Below are 17492 nucleotides of genomic sequence, written 5' to 3' on the forward strand. Positions count from 1 at the left end.
CTGATTCTGATCCTAATATACCTACGAAACATGACGTGGGCCGTTGACATTTTAAATATACAAATAGTACTTACATTTACATTACACATTATTAAATCGCGAATCGTCTAAATTGACATTTAAAAACATAAGTTTTTCCACTTTTCTTGTTAACCGTGTTCTTTTTTTATTTAAACTTAAACCAGATTTTGAACATGTGTTCACAAGGAACAGATTTTGTTACAATACTACAATATTTTATGAATATAGTGGTTAAGTTAGGATACACATGGCGATGGTTTTTCCACCACTGTAATGGACAGTTCTAATCTCCGTTCGAATTTTTTTGTGGGTAATATATCATCAGACCAATACATCGACGTCGACTTATTTTATATCTCTCGATACAGGTGTATGTGTAGATGAGTTATGTCCAATTAATTCATCAAAAATACACCATGGACTTAAGTTATCTTTATCAGTGTCTTTTTCTTCTACTGGTTGATTTTCAATAGTACAATCTTCTTTTTCTTTTTTTATAGAAGTAACCAGCTTCTTAACTCTTTCTTTTGTTTTTTTACCTTTATTTTTATCAGAAAATCCCTGCATTTTAAATCATTATTTGTCATTTACGAATCTACGGTTTCTCACTGGTAAGCCAACTAGTTGATGGTTTATTCAAAAAACTACGTTTTGTGTAGACGTAAACAGAGGAGCAACGAACACTTTACGTCGACGAGGACGATTAGTTGATCTGAGAGACTACTACAAAACTAAAAATGACATGCGACTCTTTCGGGACAGTGGACAGTCGGGCTATCGGTTGACGTTGAAAATAAAATAACTAGGTATTCTGATTAATGAATGAGTATAGAAGTGTATAGTATAGAAGAATGAGTCATAAAAGCCTTACGTGATATTTCGATCCTGGTTATTATCTCTTCATCAGAGTCACAATTTACATTTAACCAGCTGCCAAGGTATTTGAAATGATTTACCCTTTCGATCTCCTCTCCATTAAGAGAAATCAGACCTTGATCTATATTGATCTTTCCAACTGCCATCCACTTTGTCTTTGAAATGTTGACTTTTAGGCCTCTCCGATAACTTGCTTCTCCGATTAGGCCTCTCCGATTTTTGCAATTGAAAGAAGCTATACTTTAAGCATATGTTAATCAAATTTTATATTTTTGGAGCAGAGCCAATTCTGGATATTGCTTTTTTTAGATGCACTTGTTGGTACTGTCTCTATTTTACGAGAATGATGCGGTACGTTGTCAGGAACAATGATAGATTTGTCTTCTAATATTGGTAAAACATTGGAATTCACCGGTTTTTAAAAGATTGTCCCTGGATCTGGATCTGACCATTTTTTCATGATAATCACCAGACTTATTCGACTCAAATGCCTAGAGGACATTTGGAACAAACCTATTCTCGCTACTAATATGACAAATAATAAGTCTTTTACCTTTTCCCAAAAATTTAAAGTAATTGTAAGTTTTGAAATTTGAGGTTTTGAAGTTTTTTTAATCCCGCTGTTAATCCATCCAAAAAAGTTTGTTTAGGTTATTTAACTGTATTGTCTCTCAATATTTTAGATTATGTATACCCAGCGTTTAACCATGTCTTATCCAGATAATATATTTTGCGCCTCTCTTCTCTATAAGTCCTTATTTGAGAGATATTCTCGTCGCCACACCACAATGTCATCTCTATCTAATACAAGGGCGTTTCTTTCCCTGCGTTGGGCCATCGTTCACATCCTTTAAAACCCTATCCACGGTGGGTATTTCGTTTCTCATAATGATATTTATTTCCCTAATCATCGTAAATACACTCCCATCACTCCAACCACTAACTTGGGACTTTTATATTTCATATTTAAATACATTTAAATTATTTCTTTCACTTCAGCGCTAAAAGGACATCTTGTAGTGTGTTTTCGAGAAGAACTCCATGTATTTTTAGCTGATTCATCAGCAGAACCAGTGGACGACATTTTTGTTTTCAACAACAATAATCACATATACGATTTAGATTCGTTATACACATAAAAATAAACACATAAATACTTATGTAGTTTTAACAAGCACAACAAATAATTAATATTGGTTCAATATTAAGAGCATAAACAAAAACTGTCGTTTAATCGTCAAAACGACATAAATGTTACTAAAAAATCCCTTCAAAATACATAACTTCAATATAAAAATAGTAAATCCGTTCAGAGCCTGTATTAGTTGACTACGACGTCGAGTAGCAATTTTTTCAGAAAAATAGAGGTGGTTATTTCATTTAGTTTTTAAATATTTTTGGACAATCGGTACTTGCATATTCGAAGGAGATAAATTGATGATGTGGAAGAACACCTACAGATCAGATTCTAAGGGTCAGAAGATGAGGGTCAGTTGCCAGGAATCGACTTCTTTGTTAGGAGGCCAAGATCCACAACGAATTGTGGAGCCACTTATGATGATGAAGATAATTATTTTTTCATTATCAGTTGGCGCTACAGCCCTTCGTGAACCTTGGCCTGCTTCAAAACATTCTTCCATCCTTCCCTATCGAGTGTCTGTCTTCTCCAGCCCCTCATTCCAATCTCCCTCAGATCTTCCTGTACATCGTCCAGATATCTGAGTTTAGGTCGCCTTCTTCTTCTTCTTCCGACCGGCCTGTTTAGCATAGTTATTTTAGTAAGATCACTCTCATCCATCCGCATAACGTGGCCCACCCACCTTAGGAGGTTTATTTTGATGGTCTTCACAATATCTGCATCACCAAAAAGTCTATAGAGTTCAAAGTTATATCGCCTTCTCCACAGACCCTGTTAGTTTACTCCGCCATATATGGTCCTCAATACTTTTCTTTCAAAGACTCGCAGTAACTCTTCATCTCGGGTCGTCATTGCCTATATTTCCGATCCGTATGTGAGCACTGGGCGTATTATTGTTTTATAAAGTTTGCACTTTGTTGCTATTGACATACTTCTCGCTCTTAGTTGAGGACCCAGGCCAAAATAACAGCGGTTAGCCACGCATATTATTTTTTTTTAACTCGTTGGATGTGTTATTTTTGTAGTCTACCAGTGATCCTAAGTAGCAGAACTCTTCTACCATTTCTATCGTTTCGTGTTGCACCTCTAAGTTATTTTATTGAATTAGTAATATGGCCGGCATATATTTAGTTTTCTGGATGTTATTCAGAAGTCCGATGTTTTCTGCGGCATTTTTGATACGTGTGAAAGCCTCCACTGCTTCATTTTGGGTTCTTCCAATTATGACGATATCATCAGCGTATGCCATTATTTGTATACTACGGGTATATATCGTACCTTTTAAGTTTATTCCCGAATCTCTCATAATTTTCTAACCGCTAAGTGGAACAGCGTGCATGATAGCGCATCTCCCTGGCGCAGTCCTCTGTTGATTTTAAATGGTTTTGAAACATCCCCTTGTACGCGCACTTTACATTCGACTTTCATCATTGTCATTTTAATTAATTCTACCAATCCTTTTGGTATTCCTAATTCAATCATCGCCGAATATAATTGGGACCTGTCAATAGTATCGTACGATGCCTTAAAGTCTACGAAGACTCTGAGATAGCGCGTTCGTACTCCGTCGTTTTTTCTAATATTTGTCTGATGGATGATATCTGATCAATGGTAGATTTATTTTTCAAGAAGCCTCTTTGGTAGGATCCTATTATATTGTCAGTATACCGTGCCAGTCGTTCGTTAAGTATCAGGGACACAATTTTGTACGCTGTATTAAGAAGGGAAATCCCTCTAAAGTTGGAACATTCAAGAACGTCTCCTTTCTTGTGTATGGGGAATATAATTCCAGTATTCCAATCTTCTGGTAACGCGCGTTCTTGCCATACCTGTATTAGTAGTTTGTGAAGGAGGGTTACAAATGTTTGACCGCCACATTTAAATATTTCTGCGGGTAGGTTGTCTGCTCCGGGTGACTTGTTTCTGGCTAGAGACTGAATTGCTTTGTTTATTTCTTCCAAAGTTGATAGTTTAGTATCCTCCTGTTCTATTTGTATATCATATCTACCTTCAGCTCTACTTTCTCCATTAAGTAGCGTACTAAAATGTTCCTGCCATCTTTCTAGTACTTCCACTCTCTCGTTTAAAAGAATTCCGTTAAGGGCCTTGACTTGGTTCGCTGGTGGCTTGAAAACTTTTCTTTTTGTGTTAACCTGTTTGTTAAATTTTCTGTACTCGTGTTTTCTATTAAGGTTTTCCATTTCTTCGAACTCTTTATTGATTTGTTGCCGCTTTTTCTGTTTGTGTTTTTGTTTTTCCTCTCGTCTCTTTACTCGATATTCTTCAACATTGCTCCTAGTCCTTCTGTTGATCATTTTCAGATACGCGTCGTTTTTCTCTTTCGTTACTCGTTGGCATTCCTCATCAAACCAGTTGTTTCGCTGTGCCTTGGGTACTTCACCCAGCACTTCCTCTGCGGTCTCTTTGAGCGTGGTTTTCATATTCAATTATTTTTTCACTAACATATATTCAGTGATTACAATAATTTATATACTATGCAATAATACCAAATAATCGAGAAAGGAGAAAAATTAATAAGGTAATCTTAATAATACACTGTTACATTGTTATTATAGGAACGAGAAGATACATTTTAAATATCGCGTCGCTTATTGAAATTTAGTGTAAATAGTTCTGCAGTACTGCATTCAAACCACTCCCTTAAGTTCTCAAGCCACGATATTCTTCATCTTCCCACATTTCGCTTTCCTTGAATTTTGCCTTGCATAATAGGTTGAAATAATGAGTATTTTCAGCCCTCCCATCACGTGTCCTAAGTACTCAAGGTTTCTTCTTTTGATAGTCAACAATATTTCAGTTTTATTTCCTATTCTTTTATAACGTCTGTTTTAGTAACTTTACAAAAATTGATCACCCTGTAATAATCAAATGCAATTTGAAATACAGTAAATATTTTTATCAAACAATAAATTAAGTTCTGATTTGCTATACATATTGATCAACATATAATCTGTTAGTTATTTCAATAATCAGATAAAAAAACAATAGCTCCGATTACTTTAATATTTGGTTTTATACTAAAATCATTGTAGAATTACAATTATTAAAGAAAACACTTGACAAAAACTACGATGAGGTGTTTAGTCCTATTTCTGGTCTTAACAGTCTCTGGTGTCTTATCAGGAACACTAAAAAATGATGGATATCAAGTTGGCTGTGTAAAGTGCCACCCTGTGGCTAAGGATAAAATAAATGTCCATCTAATACCACATTCTCATGATGACGTAGGTTGGTTAAAGACAGTTGATCAGTACTATTATGGAAGTAAGTAAATCATTTTTGTGTATCTAGTACATTCACATTATCCATTAACCATCATATATTATCCATTCTCCAAATTCTGCATTATCATATTCACGAAGTATGAAAGGCGTTAAACGTATAGTCAAATTCGCACTTTTGGCTTTCTTCATTTCGGACACTCTGGATGCTACCACTTACCTCTGAGATAGCGCGTAATTATGTAGAATAGTAAGGTAAATATCAGCTTCGGACCAGGAATGAAATTGGTTTGTCTTTAGGGATCAGAAAGACAAAGTGGTGAAAGACAAAAGCCACAGTTTTTTGTCGAACGGCACGTGCACCGCAGTATTGGGGTCAAGTGCCATCGTTCAAAGTTCAAGGTCGCCTCTAATATTTTTCAGAGGAAAAATAACGGATTAACGAAACACTTCATCTTATATTCTACCTTCGTCCTTTCCTATCTTCCTTGTAAGAGTCACAATGGATTTCTCTAAACCGACTGAAGTCGATCTTTTACTCTGACCCCTGAGTTTCCCAGATTTATACCCAATTGAACAGATGTCGGACATAATGGGTCGAAGACTTCTTAATGTAAAGCACCCTCCTCAAACTTTGAGGGCACTTCGGAAGGAGTTAATTGGAGCATGGAACGAAATATCTCAGGAGGATAGTGATTACGTAATTAGAAGCGTGCGCAATGGCAAGGGTATGTCACACATCGAGGTGCAACACATTATTAATTGACTTAACCTTGTGAGCTGTTATATTTATTTTGCATAATTGTACAAAATATTTTCGTATATATCAAATATCATAAGAAAAACAATTTTGACGGCAATATTTTCGACTAGTATGGATGAAAGTTTGTTGCCTGGAATTTTCGCGGAACTAAATTTTGACAGTTAAATCACGAGACGCCATTAGAGTGATTTTGTCAAAAGTTCATAAGCGAAAATTGTAAAAAGGCAACAAACTTGAATAAGACCAGAAGAAAATTTTGCCGGTAAATAATTTTCTCTCGAATGATATTCGACAAGACTATATCACGAGACAATTAAGCACCATATAAACGAAACATAATCTTTGTTTATTTGTTAATAATAAATGTACGATTTTTATAAGCTTTACCTAGTAGTTTACCCATTCTTTTCTACCAAAGAATGATTGTGTGTATTATTGACCTGTAGCATTTGGGAACTCGAAGGTCCAGCTTCATTTGTTGTTCTGAGATTTTTGATAAACTTCTAATGGTGACTGGAATCCAACTGCGGGTATGGTTTTAGGGAGCTTGTTCTCCTGTTCAGCAAGACATTGCTTGAACAAGGCTGTTATTTTATGTTTTTTTGTGTCTATTCTAATTTTTTTCAGCTGTCATTTTTGTCCATGTAAATACTGTGTTGATTTTAAGTGTACAGTTTTTGAACCAAGACCCTTCCTTCCAGTTGGGGTGAACTGTAAGAAAGAGTATGTCTGATAAAATCTTTGGTTCCAATTTTTGCATTAATTTCAAAAATATTCTAACTGGGCATACATTTTCGTTCGATGAATTTCTTACCAGCCATTTGGCGCTTGCCAAACTTTACGAACCGCTTTGATTTGTTTTGGAAAAATGTTGTTGTATTGCATGTATATCTTGCAGTTTACGGCCTCATTGCCTCTCCAAGCAAGATCAAATGAGCAAAGGTGAAAAATCTTTTTTGTGTGCTCCATCGGGGGTTTCCTGGTCGTAGCTTTGTGTGATTTTTAATAGTTCTTCGGTGGATAATGCTTTTAAACTGAGCTTTTTCTTTTGAACACTTTAAAGCTGCCTTCGCTTGGTATCTCTGGCCAATGTTGCACATTTGAAAGATATATCTATGAAAGGTTTGATTTTTATGCTGTACTCCGTAAAATATTTTTCTTGTACCATTTTTGCTGTAGTATTCCACACTGACTTTACAGACGACTCTTTATAGTCTTCGCCATTGCCTATTTTCATGGTAAAGGTATAATTCTAGAGAATTTTTGCTAGTTCCGTTATGGTAGTACATCTTTCAAGCGTAAAATTTCTCACCCGTAGGAACTTCGAAAATTGGGTCCAAATAGAGTTTTTGGATCTCTGCGTTTTCAATGGGACATTTTCCAAAACCAATTTTTTGATTTCTTCGCTTGACTGACATCAAAATCTTAATTATACCTGTTCTATATATGGTATTAAATAGATCCAAAAGAAGATCAATAGATTCAATATTCACAATTTTGAGTAATTCGATAGGAACTTTTCATCAGTCCCGGGAGATTTACCACCTTTAGCTTGTATCATTGCATATTCAAGTTCTTCTCGTATAATAGATTCAGTATTCTTGAGGAATTCGATAGAAACTTCATCAGGCCCGGGAGATTTACTACCTTTAGCTTGTTTCATTGCATAGTCAATTTCTTCTCGTATAATGTCAGGCCCAGTATCATCCTTAAATTCTTTTGGTGCTTCTGTTCTCTCTTTGTCTTCAAAAAGTTGTGCTTTATATTGTGTCCATCTCTGCATTTTTTGGTTTATATCTGTTTTAACTGCACCACGGAGAAATCACTTGAGCCATATAAACTACTTGAGATTGGGCGGGATTTATCCAATCTTCTACAAAGGGAAATAGTCTTCAATACAAAAAATTATGTATGTTACTACATAGTATTGTGATCCTAGAGGATGGCTGAGGATTGGATATAAACTAAGAAGGCTTATAAGCTTATATACCTGAATTTGGCAAAACCATATAGGAAAAATCTTTGGAGTCATATTAGATATGAGTCTTACTTGGAATCACCAGATAGAACAAATAATCAATAAAGCTATGACGCCTTGTATGGTATTTGAAACCAGACATGTTATATTGGATTTCCCAGCGTGTTGGTAAAACCAACAATTTCATCTGTAGTATGGTGGCCAAACGTACAACCGAAGAGTGTCGTCTTCAAAGTAATTAAGGAGAAAAGATTGGCTTCCTTAATGGATATGCGCCAATCAAGGGATACTTAAAAACACTGAAGCTGTTTCAAAAAGGCATTAAGCTGCTTCATACGTCGCAAAAAAACTTGCGTTCTATTTCTTGGGCCTACGGTATACATGGTAGGTAACATGGCCAGTGTCACGCTTCAACCGCAGATTATTATTTCTGATTTTGGCAAAGGTACTTTTCTATTCAACGAGATCGAACCTCTGCACTGTGTGTAACAGTCAGGCATTCTACCGTTTAAGTTAGCCCCCTCAATTAATGAAACGTAAACTACGTTTCCAAAATTTGAATATAACAATATGAGATACCTGGGGTATATATTTATTTAAGTATTAACTAATACTATACTGATTGATTATGAATAATGTTTTAGTGAATACATCCATTCAGCAAGCTGGTGTACAGTATATTATAACATCAGTGTTTGAAGCACTGCTTGACAATGAGGATAGAAGGTAAGTATTAAATAAATGCTATACATTTATATTTTTTATTAATATTTGGTCTATTTTCTGATTTTTTTACTACTTATAACATAAGATTATAATAAGATATAATATAACTTTCTTAATGTTCCGTTTTTTAATGAATAACTGCTACTCTCGAGCATTTCCGTGGCGCATGGCCCTCCACAATATATTTTCAAAATTGACGTAGTTAAATTATCTGAAAAAATTAAAACGCACCTGTAAACTTAGTTTTTTGTGCTCTTTCCAAATATGCAAACGGATTTTAAAAATTTCAATTAAAGGCTCTTGTTTTACGGTCACAATTAATTTATATTTTTTTTTTGTTAATTCGGTCAAGGACTTTTTTGTAATTAGTCAGGGGTTTGTTTGGGTTCTGAATGAGATATATGTGTACCACGTATAAAAAAATACAGGGTAGTTCCAAAATTATCGATTAAGAAATAAATGAGCAAAATTGATAAAACACCCTGTAACTCGGTTGAAAAAAACCGTTAAAGCCATTAAATGTGGTACACGTAGAACCGCCTCAGCGACCTTTATTAAATATAAACATATATATATATATATATTTATATATATATATATATATATATATATATATATATATATATTTGTATATATATATATATGTATATATATATGTATATATATATATATATATATATATATATATATATATTTATATATATATATATTTATATATATAATATATATATATATATATATATATATATATATATATATTTTATATAGCAACAGTTGCTTTCATCAAGTCCTCGTAGACACTTCGTCTCAGGACCAGCAACTTCATGTGGAGTCGTACGTTGCCATGTTATCATATCCACTGGTAACTTTAACATCCTAATATATAAGACTAAATAATGTAAACTAAATTGTAACCTATAACTTTTAACGCGTTTTTACCCAGATATTTAGTGGCTCAAAACATGTAAACCTAGACACTGATGATGGAATATGGATTCCGAAAACGTTTTGTTTTCATGACATAGCCTGTTTGGGTTTTTAATTTATATACCTTTTATAAAGGATTTTAACAAAAAAAATTTTATTTCAATCACATCCAGCGAAATTGTAATGGTGTGTATTGTCCTCCATTTTTCTTGTATAGCAAATCCCTATAATAACATTATCTGAATTGACGGAAACCTTAAAAGAGGTTAAAAACGGAAAAGCCGCAGGGCCTGGAGACATTCCCATAGAGCTGGTTAAATATGGGCCGACTGCACTTTTAGAATTAATAGTAGACCTTTTCAATAAATGTATGTGGGGAGACCAGGAAATTTCTAAAGATTGGAATAAATCTTATATAAGCTCCATATATAAGAGAGGGAATAAAAGAGACTCTTCCAATTATAGAGGTATTAGTGTGACGAGCTCTGTGGGCCGGTTGTACGGCAGAATATTAAAGAAGAGGGTTGAAAGACAGATACAAGATATTGAAGAACAAAGCGGCTTTCGTACCGGAGATCCTGCCTTGAAAATATATTTATCCTACGACAAATAATTGAAAAGCGTGTCGAAAGAAGTAGAGAGACCCATTTGGTATTTATAGACCTTGAGAAAGCATATGATAGTGTTCCGTTAAAGAAAATGTTTGAGGTCTTCGAAAGGTCCGGATTGGATTCGACGTACCTATATCCGAGCGACATATAAATTGTACGAAAATGCAGTTAGTTGTGTAAAAATTGGAACAAGAACCTCAAATGAATTTAAAGTCACTAAAGGCCTAAAAAAGGATGCTGTTTGTCACCGACACTCTTTAAAATATACGTCCAAGAAGCATTGAGGAATTGGAGAAATAAATGTAGATTTATGGGCATCGAAGTGGGACAAGAAACTCTGTATACATTGTTGTTTGCAGATGATCAGGTGGTGGTTGGAACCGATGAGGAAGATATAAATTATATGAATCGAAAATTATTTGAGGAATATGCCAAATGGGGGCTTACTGTAAACATAAGCAAAACAGAATATTTAAAAATTGGAGGAAATACCACAGATCTGAGGCTTGAAAACGCAGTCATAAAGGCTGCAACCAGTATAAATATCTAGGAAGCATCATATCAGCAGATGGCAGAGTTAAGATAGATGTACAAAACCGAATAACCCAAGGGAAAAAATGCATCCGAATACTGAATTCATTACTGTGGTCTAATAAAATAAAGATGCATACCAAACTTCGCGTATACAGAGCAATTGTAGAACCAATTACCACATATGGTGCCGAATGTTGGACGATGACAAAGAATGAACGAGATAAAGTAGACGTTGTGGAAATGGATTATCTTAGAAGGTCATGTCGAGTATCGAGAATGGAAAGAATCAGGAATGAGGAAATACGAAACCATACAGGAATTAGAGATACTCTTTCAGATAGAATACAAGGAAGGCAATTACAATGGTATGGTCACGTGATGAGAATGGAGGAGGAGCGGTGGCCAAAGAAAGCCTTAATGTATGGTGTTCTCGCCAGAAAGAAGGAAAAGAGGAAGACCACCAAATTCCTGGAGAAGAGAAATTACAAAAACAATGCAATCTAGAGGCTTAGAAGAGGGAGGGAGATTGGAGAGATAGGAAAAGATGGAGGCTGAAATGCGGGAAGCGGCAATCGCCGTAGGACCCCCGTTATATGATGATGATGATGATATTATAAATGACCAAACACAACCGCTTTTAGAATCACACAACATATAACTTTTTATGCCAAATCGAGCGCTCTTGAGCGGAATGTATTGTTTCCTCTATCCAAGTCGTCCTTTGTATAGTAACAAACTTTCGTCTATTGTAACGTCACAATCGAGAGAATAGCACTTACGAAATTTTTTTGAAAAGTGCTCATAAATAGGCCAAATTTTATTTTTTTAGTTTAGGATTTGGATGCTAGTTTGTTTTATATTCTTCGTTATTAGAAAAATGTAAATATATTTTTTAATTAACAATATCTCTGATAGCTCATAGCTTCTCTGAAAAATGAAGTTTTTGGAGAAATGGAGAAGAAAGGGGACTATTTCAACTAAGATTGTACAACAATATTGTATGAGAATATTTTTTCTAGCCAGGGCGCCCCCACTACCTGTACTATTAGGGATTCAAAGAAGCACAAAAACAGAATAAATATAATTTTTTTTCATAAAAGAACTCTGAGATAGCGCGATAATTTAAAAACTTGTAATGTAATGTAAAATGTAGTATAGAAATACATAATAGTGTTATATTTTTAGGTATATACAGGTGGAAACAGCATACTTTTGGAACTGGTGGAAGCACCAGAGCCCTGATGTACGTAAATTATATAAAGGATTGGTTGACAATGGGCAAATTGAAATGGTTAATGGAGCATGGTCAATGAACGATGAAGCATGCTCTAACTATCAGTCTACCATAGATCAATTTACTTGGGGACTTAGGTAAGGAATTATCCCTCTGTTCGGAGTTATTGATATCTAAAATTATTGATGTTTTACTGTAATTTTTAGTAAATCTAATAGTGAAATAGGATAAAGTATTTGATTTTGACAGTTATATGATATTTTACAAATAAAATATAAAAAATTACAAATTTTTGCACGATTTAGTGAAGAGTGGTGTTGTTTCAAAAATTGGGATAAAGTTTGGTCATAGTGATAGTCAGATGTCATCTATGTAAAATGAGTAAAGTGAACCGGCAATATGCAGTTGAAAAACTAGCCAGAAACAAATTTTAACCAAACTCTTAAAAACGCTAAATGTAGGATACGAATTCAGGGGAACTGTCTGAACCTTTTAAAAGAAATAACGGACTGCGCCAGGGAGACCCTTTCTCCTGTATACTGTTCAATCTGAATCTAAAAAAAGTAATACGTATGTCACAAATCACAACCACTGGTTCAATATATAATAAATCAGTACTAATCCTGGCCTATGCTCATAATATCAATATTAATGGGTTTAACAATAAACACCAACAAAACGATGTATATGAAAATAAGCACGCAACCACAAATCTTACGTCCATTTGCTATAGAAAACAAGGTCATCGAATCAGTGAACGAATTTATATACCTGGGAACGCTCCTTAACACTGAAAATAATACCACCGCAGAGATAAACCGCAGAATTTGCACGGCCAACAGATACTATTTTGGGCTCAATCTCCTTCTTAAATCCACAATTATATCGAGAAATACAAAAGTAAAACTCTACGCAACAATAATATGCCCAGTCCTAACATATACATAGTTCAGAGACCTGGACTCTAACAAAAAATAATAAAAACATGTTGGGATGTTTCGAAGGAAAAGTACTAAAACGAACCTATGGAGCAGTGAATGACAATGAAGTGTTACGAAGACGATACAACTTCGAACTTTATAGAATATACCAGGAACCTGATATCGTAAAACATATTAAGATAGGACGAAATAGGAGAAAATTATCCAGCTATATGATATCATCGATGAAGATATGAGAAATATGGGAATACGTGTTTGGTGGAGAAAGGTGATGGATAGGGACGACTGGAGAGAAATTCTTGAGAATGCTATGACCCACGCAGGGTTGTAAAGTAAAAAATGATGATAATGAACCGGCAATATGTATACTCTAAAAAGTTGTAAAGCAAACCACCAAACATGTTATTGAAAATTAACTAAAGTAAAGCCTTTGGATCCTTATTAGAGAATAAACATATCTACAAAGTAAATAATAGCTTTCTTAAAATAGTTTGGTCTAAAACATTGATTTAAGGTGCATACAAAAGATCTTTTAGATCGCAAATTGCAAACGTTTACTGGGACATTAACTTTTAAAATTTACATTAAATAATAACACAGGCCGACATGATTTTTGGTGTTTTGAGTTTGTCCTTAGCTAATACGGGTACGCTGATTCTGAATATGAATTCGGTTTAAGCCCATAACGTCAAAATTTTTTGCAAAATTAAAAAAAAACCTTGTGAGATATTATGTACCAGTGCAAACAAGTCCCTTATTGGTGCGTGTAAAGTTTGATGATCAGGACAAACCTTGGGCTCTACACAAAGTGTGCTTTCAATGTGTCAAACTACTAAGAAAATGGACAAAGGGTACATGTAACTCTTTACCCTTCGGCATTCCTATGGTACGGAGAAAATTACAGTAATACTAAAAATTTAATATCCTGATTTACCTTCTGCTAAACGACCTGGATCTCATGAACTAGAAATCCCTATTCCTCCAACTTTTCTTTACGCCTTCCAACAGCAATCATCAGATGAAAGTTCAGACGAAAAAACCGATAAAGATGAATTTAATCCTGAGATAGACCAACCTCAAAAGTTTATCCAAGCTGAACTAAATGACTTAGTGAGAGACTTGGGCCTGTCGAAGGATGCTGCACAAATCTTAGGATCACTACTGAAAAATAAAAATCTATTGGTTCCAGGTACAACATTTTCGTGGTATAGGCATCGTGAAAAAGAGTTCGCGAAATATTTTTCTCAAGAGGGCTCACGGGTGTATTATCATAAAATTTCTGAAGTGGGCGTGAAACTGGGAGCTGACAATTACGATTCCACGTCATGACGGTTATTTAATGATTCTTCTAAGAGAACTCTGAAGAGTGTCTTGTTGCACAATGGTAATACTTGTGCCTCAGTGCCTGTTGCTAACTCCGTGCATCTGAAAGAAACATATGAGAATCTTGAGCTGTTGCTAAATAAAATAATGTCTAGCGAATATTGTTGGCAACTCTGTGGAGATCTCAAAATAATATCCATGCTTTTAGGTCAGCAGTCTGGATTCACAAAGTATCCATATTTCTTATGCGAGTGGAACACTTGAGCACGAAATTTACATTACTTTAAGAAAGATTGGCCACTCAGAGGAAGACTAGTACCGGTACAAAAAATGTGCAACGTTATACACTAGTTGACCCAAAATTAGTTCTTTTGCCTCCTCTTCACATAAAGTTAGGATTGATAAAGTAGTTTGTTAAAGCTTTAGATAAGCAATTTGACTGCTTTATACCTGTGCGACAATTTCCTGCACATTCTAAAGCTAAATTTAAAGAAGGAATTTTTGTAGATCCTCAAATTCGAACCTTACAATCGGACAGATTGTTCCAGAATGCAATGACCCAGGATGAATCTGAAGCATAAAGTTCTTTCGTAGAACTCATAGACGGTTTCCTTGGAAACAATAGGTCTCCAAACTATAAAGAAATTGTAGCTAACATGGTCGAAAATTATAAAAAACTGGGATGCAATATAAGCGCCAAACTTCATTTTTGGAAATCCCACGTTGACTATTATTCCGAAAATCTTGAGCTGTCAGCGAGGAGCTGGAAGACAGGTTCCATCAAGATATAAAGGAGATGGAGAGACGTTACCAAGGAAGATGGGATATAAGAATGATTGCTGATTACTGCTGGACCTTGAAGAGGATCACAAAAATCCATAAAAGACGACGATAAAATGCAGTTTTCATGGAAAACGAGAACGGTATTATTAAACAAAACCAACAACTCTATTTTGCAGTGTAATTTTATATTAAATTAGGTTTCAATAAATATTTTCTCATTATTTTTGGCAGTTTCAATGAAAAATTTCAAACACACTTTTCTTAAAAACTTGACGTGCTGGAAAAAAACTAAGCACAGATTCGTAATCAGCACATCCCATTTACTATAGGACACCGATTCAACTTAAAACACTTGTTCAAGAAAATAAAAATGTAGGCCTGTGTAATGATTAATAGGTAAACAATATTATTTTTGCAGAACTATCGATGAAACCGTAGGTGAATGTGGAATTCCAACAGTTGGATGGCAAATCGATCCATTTGGTCACAGTAGAGAACAAGCTTCTTTGTTATCGCAAATGGGATATGACGGCATTATGTTTGCCAGGCTTGATCATGATGATAAAACCAATAGAATGAGTAAATCTGCTTTGGATTTTGCTTGGCAAGGAAGCGCAAATCTAGGTAAGTCGCAGTATTAGAAATTTTTATTAAAAATAAGGGTTCCTTCATTCAAGTTTGTTTCCACTAAATGGTCACTCTACCCTCTGATATTTACTTAGGTACTAGGTTTTTTTTTGATATTTAAGTCGTTCTCTTCACCTCTTTCTGTTTTTCCAAACGACCTTGGGTATATGTATAAATGTGGCAATATCAGGTTCTCTGTACAATTAGTAGAGCCGAAAACTGTAGCTGTAATATCTAGGCATCACATTATCTACCTACGGAAAGCTCGAAACCGAAGTGGAAGATCAAGTGAATAGAGCAGAGCCGCAGGCTGCCTAAACGAAACAATATGGAGAAATAAAAATATCGGGAAAGAAACGAAAGGCAGAATTTACAAAACAGTCATCAGACCAATAATGACATATGCGGCAGAAACAAGACCTGACATAGAGAGAACAAAAAGGATGTTAGAAACAGCAGAGATGAAAACACTTAGAAAAATATTGATGGTAAGACACTATGGGACAGAGGTAGAAGTACAGATATACGACATAGATGCAAAGTGGAGAACATCAAAAACTGGGTATGAAATAGAAGAGTAGAATGGAACGATCATATAAGCCGAATGACAACAAATAAAGTAGTAAAGACGGCAAGAGACGGTTCCCCAATAGAAAGACGATCAGTAGGAAGACCACGCAAACGATGGAATGACAACTTACTGGAGGCACATTGAAAAACAGACAGAGTCATGTCTATATAAAAAGAAGAAGAAGAAGAAAACTGTAGCGCTTGGACAATATTTTGTTCTTATGCAATACTTTCTTTTAATAGAGATAGTCAGGTTCTAAATCGACTAGGAAAGATGACTAGTATTGTTAGATTCGGTCCATACAGAAACACAGGCTAGGGAGTAGCATCCAGAGTATGGATTATATGCGCCACATACTTCACTGACCACTCTACCAACTAAAACCACCCTTTTTTCGGAAAAGGCACCCCCGAATAAGTTCAATCGGTTAACTAAACGTTGATGCCTGGTGCAGTCTGGAAATTCGAGAGAATAACTGGAAAAAAGATTCTTACCTAAAAGCCTTAAGAACCACTTAAAATAACATGCAGAGACAATATTGTAAAGAAACAAAGATATGGGGTAGTAAAAAGCTCCATTGCTCTATTCACCCTGTTCCTATCTCGCTCTTTATAGCGTCTTATTTTTCCTTATTATTTGCGTAATCTGGTCGACGGTAAAATCGTAAGCTTCTTGGTTCTGTATCGCTTTTTATATCAAATTGTTGGGTATAATCGCTGCTAGCCTTGCTATAAGGCTATTCCGTTTTCTTTGAAAATTAGTGCAAGCAAAAATTCAGTGTTTTACGTCGTCTATGACGCTACATTTGATCTTCTTCTTCACGTGGCGACATCAGAGTTTTCCAACGTTGGCGATCACTATTGCAAAGGCTTCTCGATCTTCTGCCCAATAAAATAATTGTCTTACATTTAATACCTTAGTCCATTCACGAATGTTTTTCAAACAAGAAACCTGTTTTCTTTCCACACTTCTACGGCCTTCTATTTTGCCCTTAAGGATCAGTTGTAGTATTCTATATCTATTTCCCCTCATTCTATGACTCAGATAAGACATTTTCCTATGTTTAACTGTCTTCAGCAATTTTCTATCTTTGTTCATATTTATTCCTCCATATTGTTTCATTCAATTTACATTTTAGTAGAATTACTGTTATAACCATACATTTGGTCTTTATATCCACTACTTGTATCTAATTTA

The 17492-nt window shown here is 35.0% G+C and overlaps 1 protein-coding gene across 1 annotated transcript; it reads left to right on the top strand.

The window, feature by feature from the left end:
• Positions 1–5049: 5049 nt before the first annotated feature.
• Positions 5050–15721, top strand: LOC140431853 (lysosomal alpha-mannosidase-like; the record flags this gene model as incomplete). The annotated part of the gene is made up of 4 exons (XM_072519729.1): positions 5050–5320; positions 8663–8744; positions 12002–12187; positions 15516–15721. Coding segments are annotated over exons 1-4 (667 nt in total), but the record flags the coding sequence as incomplete, so codon positions are not given.
• Positions 15722–17492: the final 1771 nt, after the last annotated feature.

The sequence above is a fragment of the Diabrotica undecimpunctata genome, unplaced genomic scaffold (assembly GCF_040954645.1).
Source record: "Diabrotica undecimpunctata isolate CICGRU unplaced genomic scaffold, icDiaUnde3 ctg00001238.1, whole genome shotgun sequence".
Classification (NCBI taxonomy): domain Eukaryota; kingdom Metazoa; phylum Arthropoda; class Insecta; order Coleoptera; family Chrysomelidae; genus Diabrotica; species Diabrotica undecimpunctata.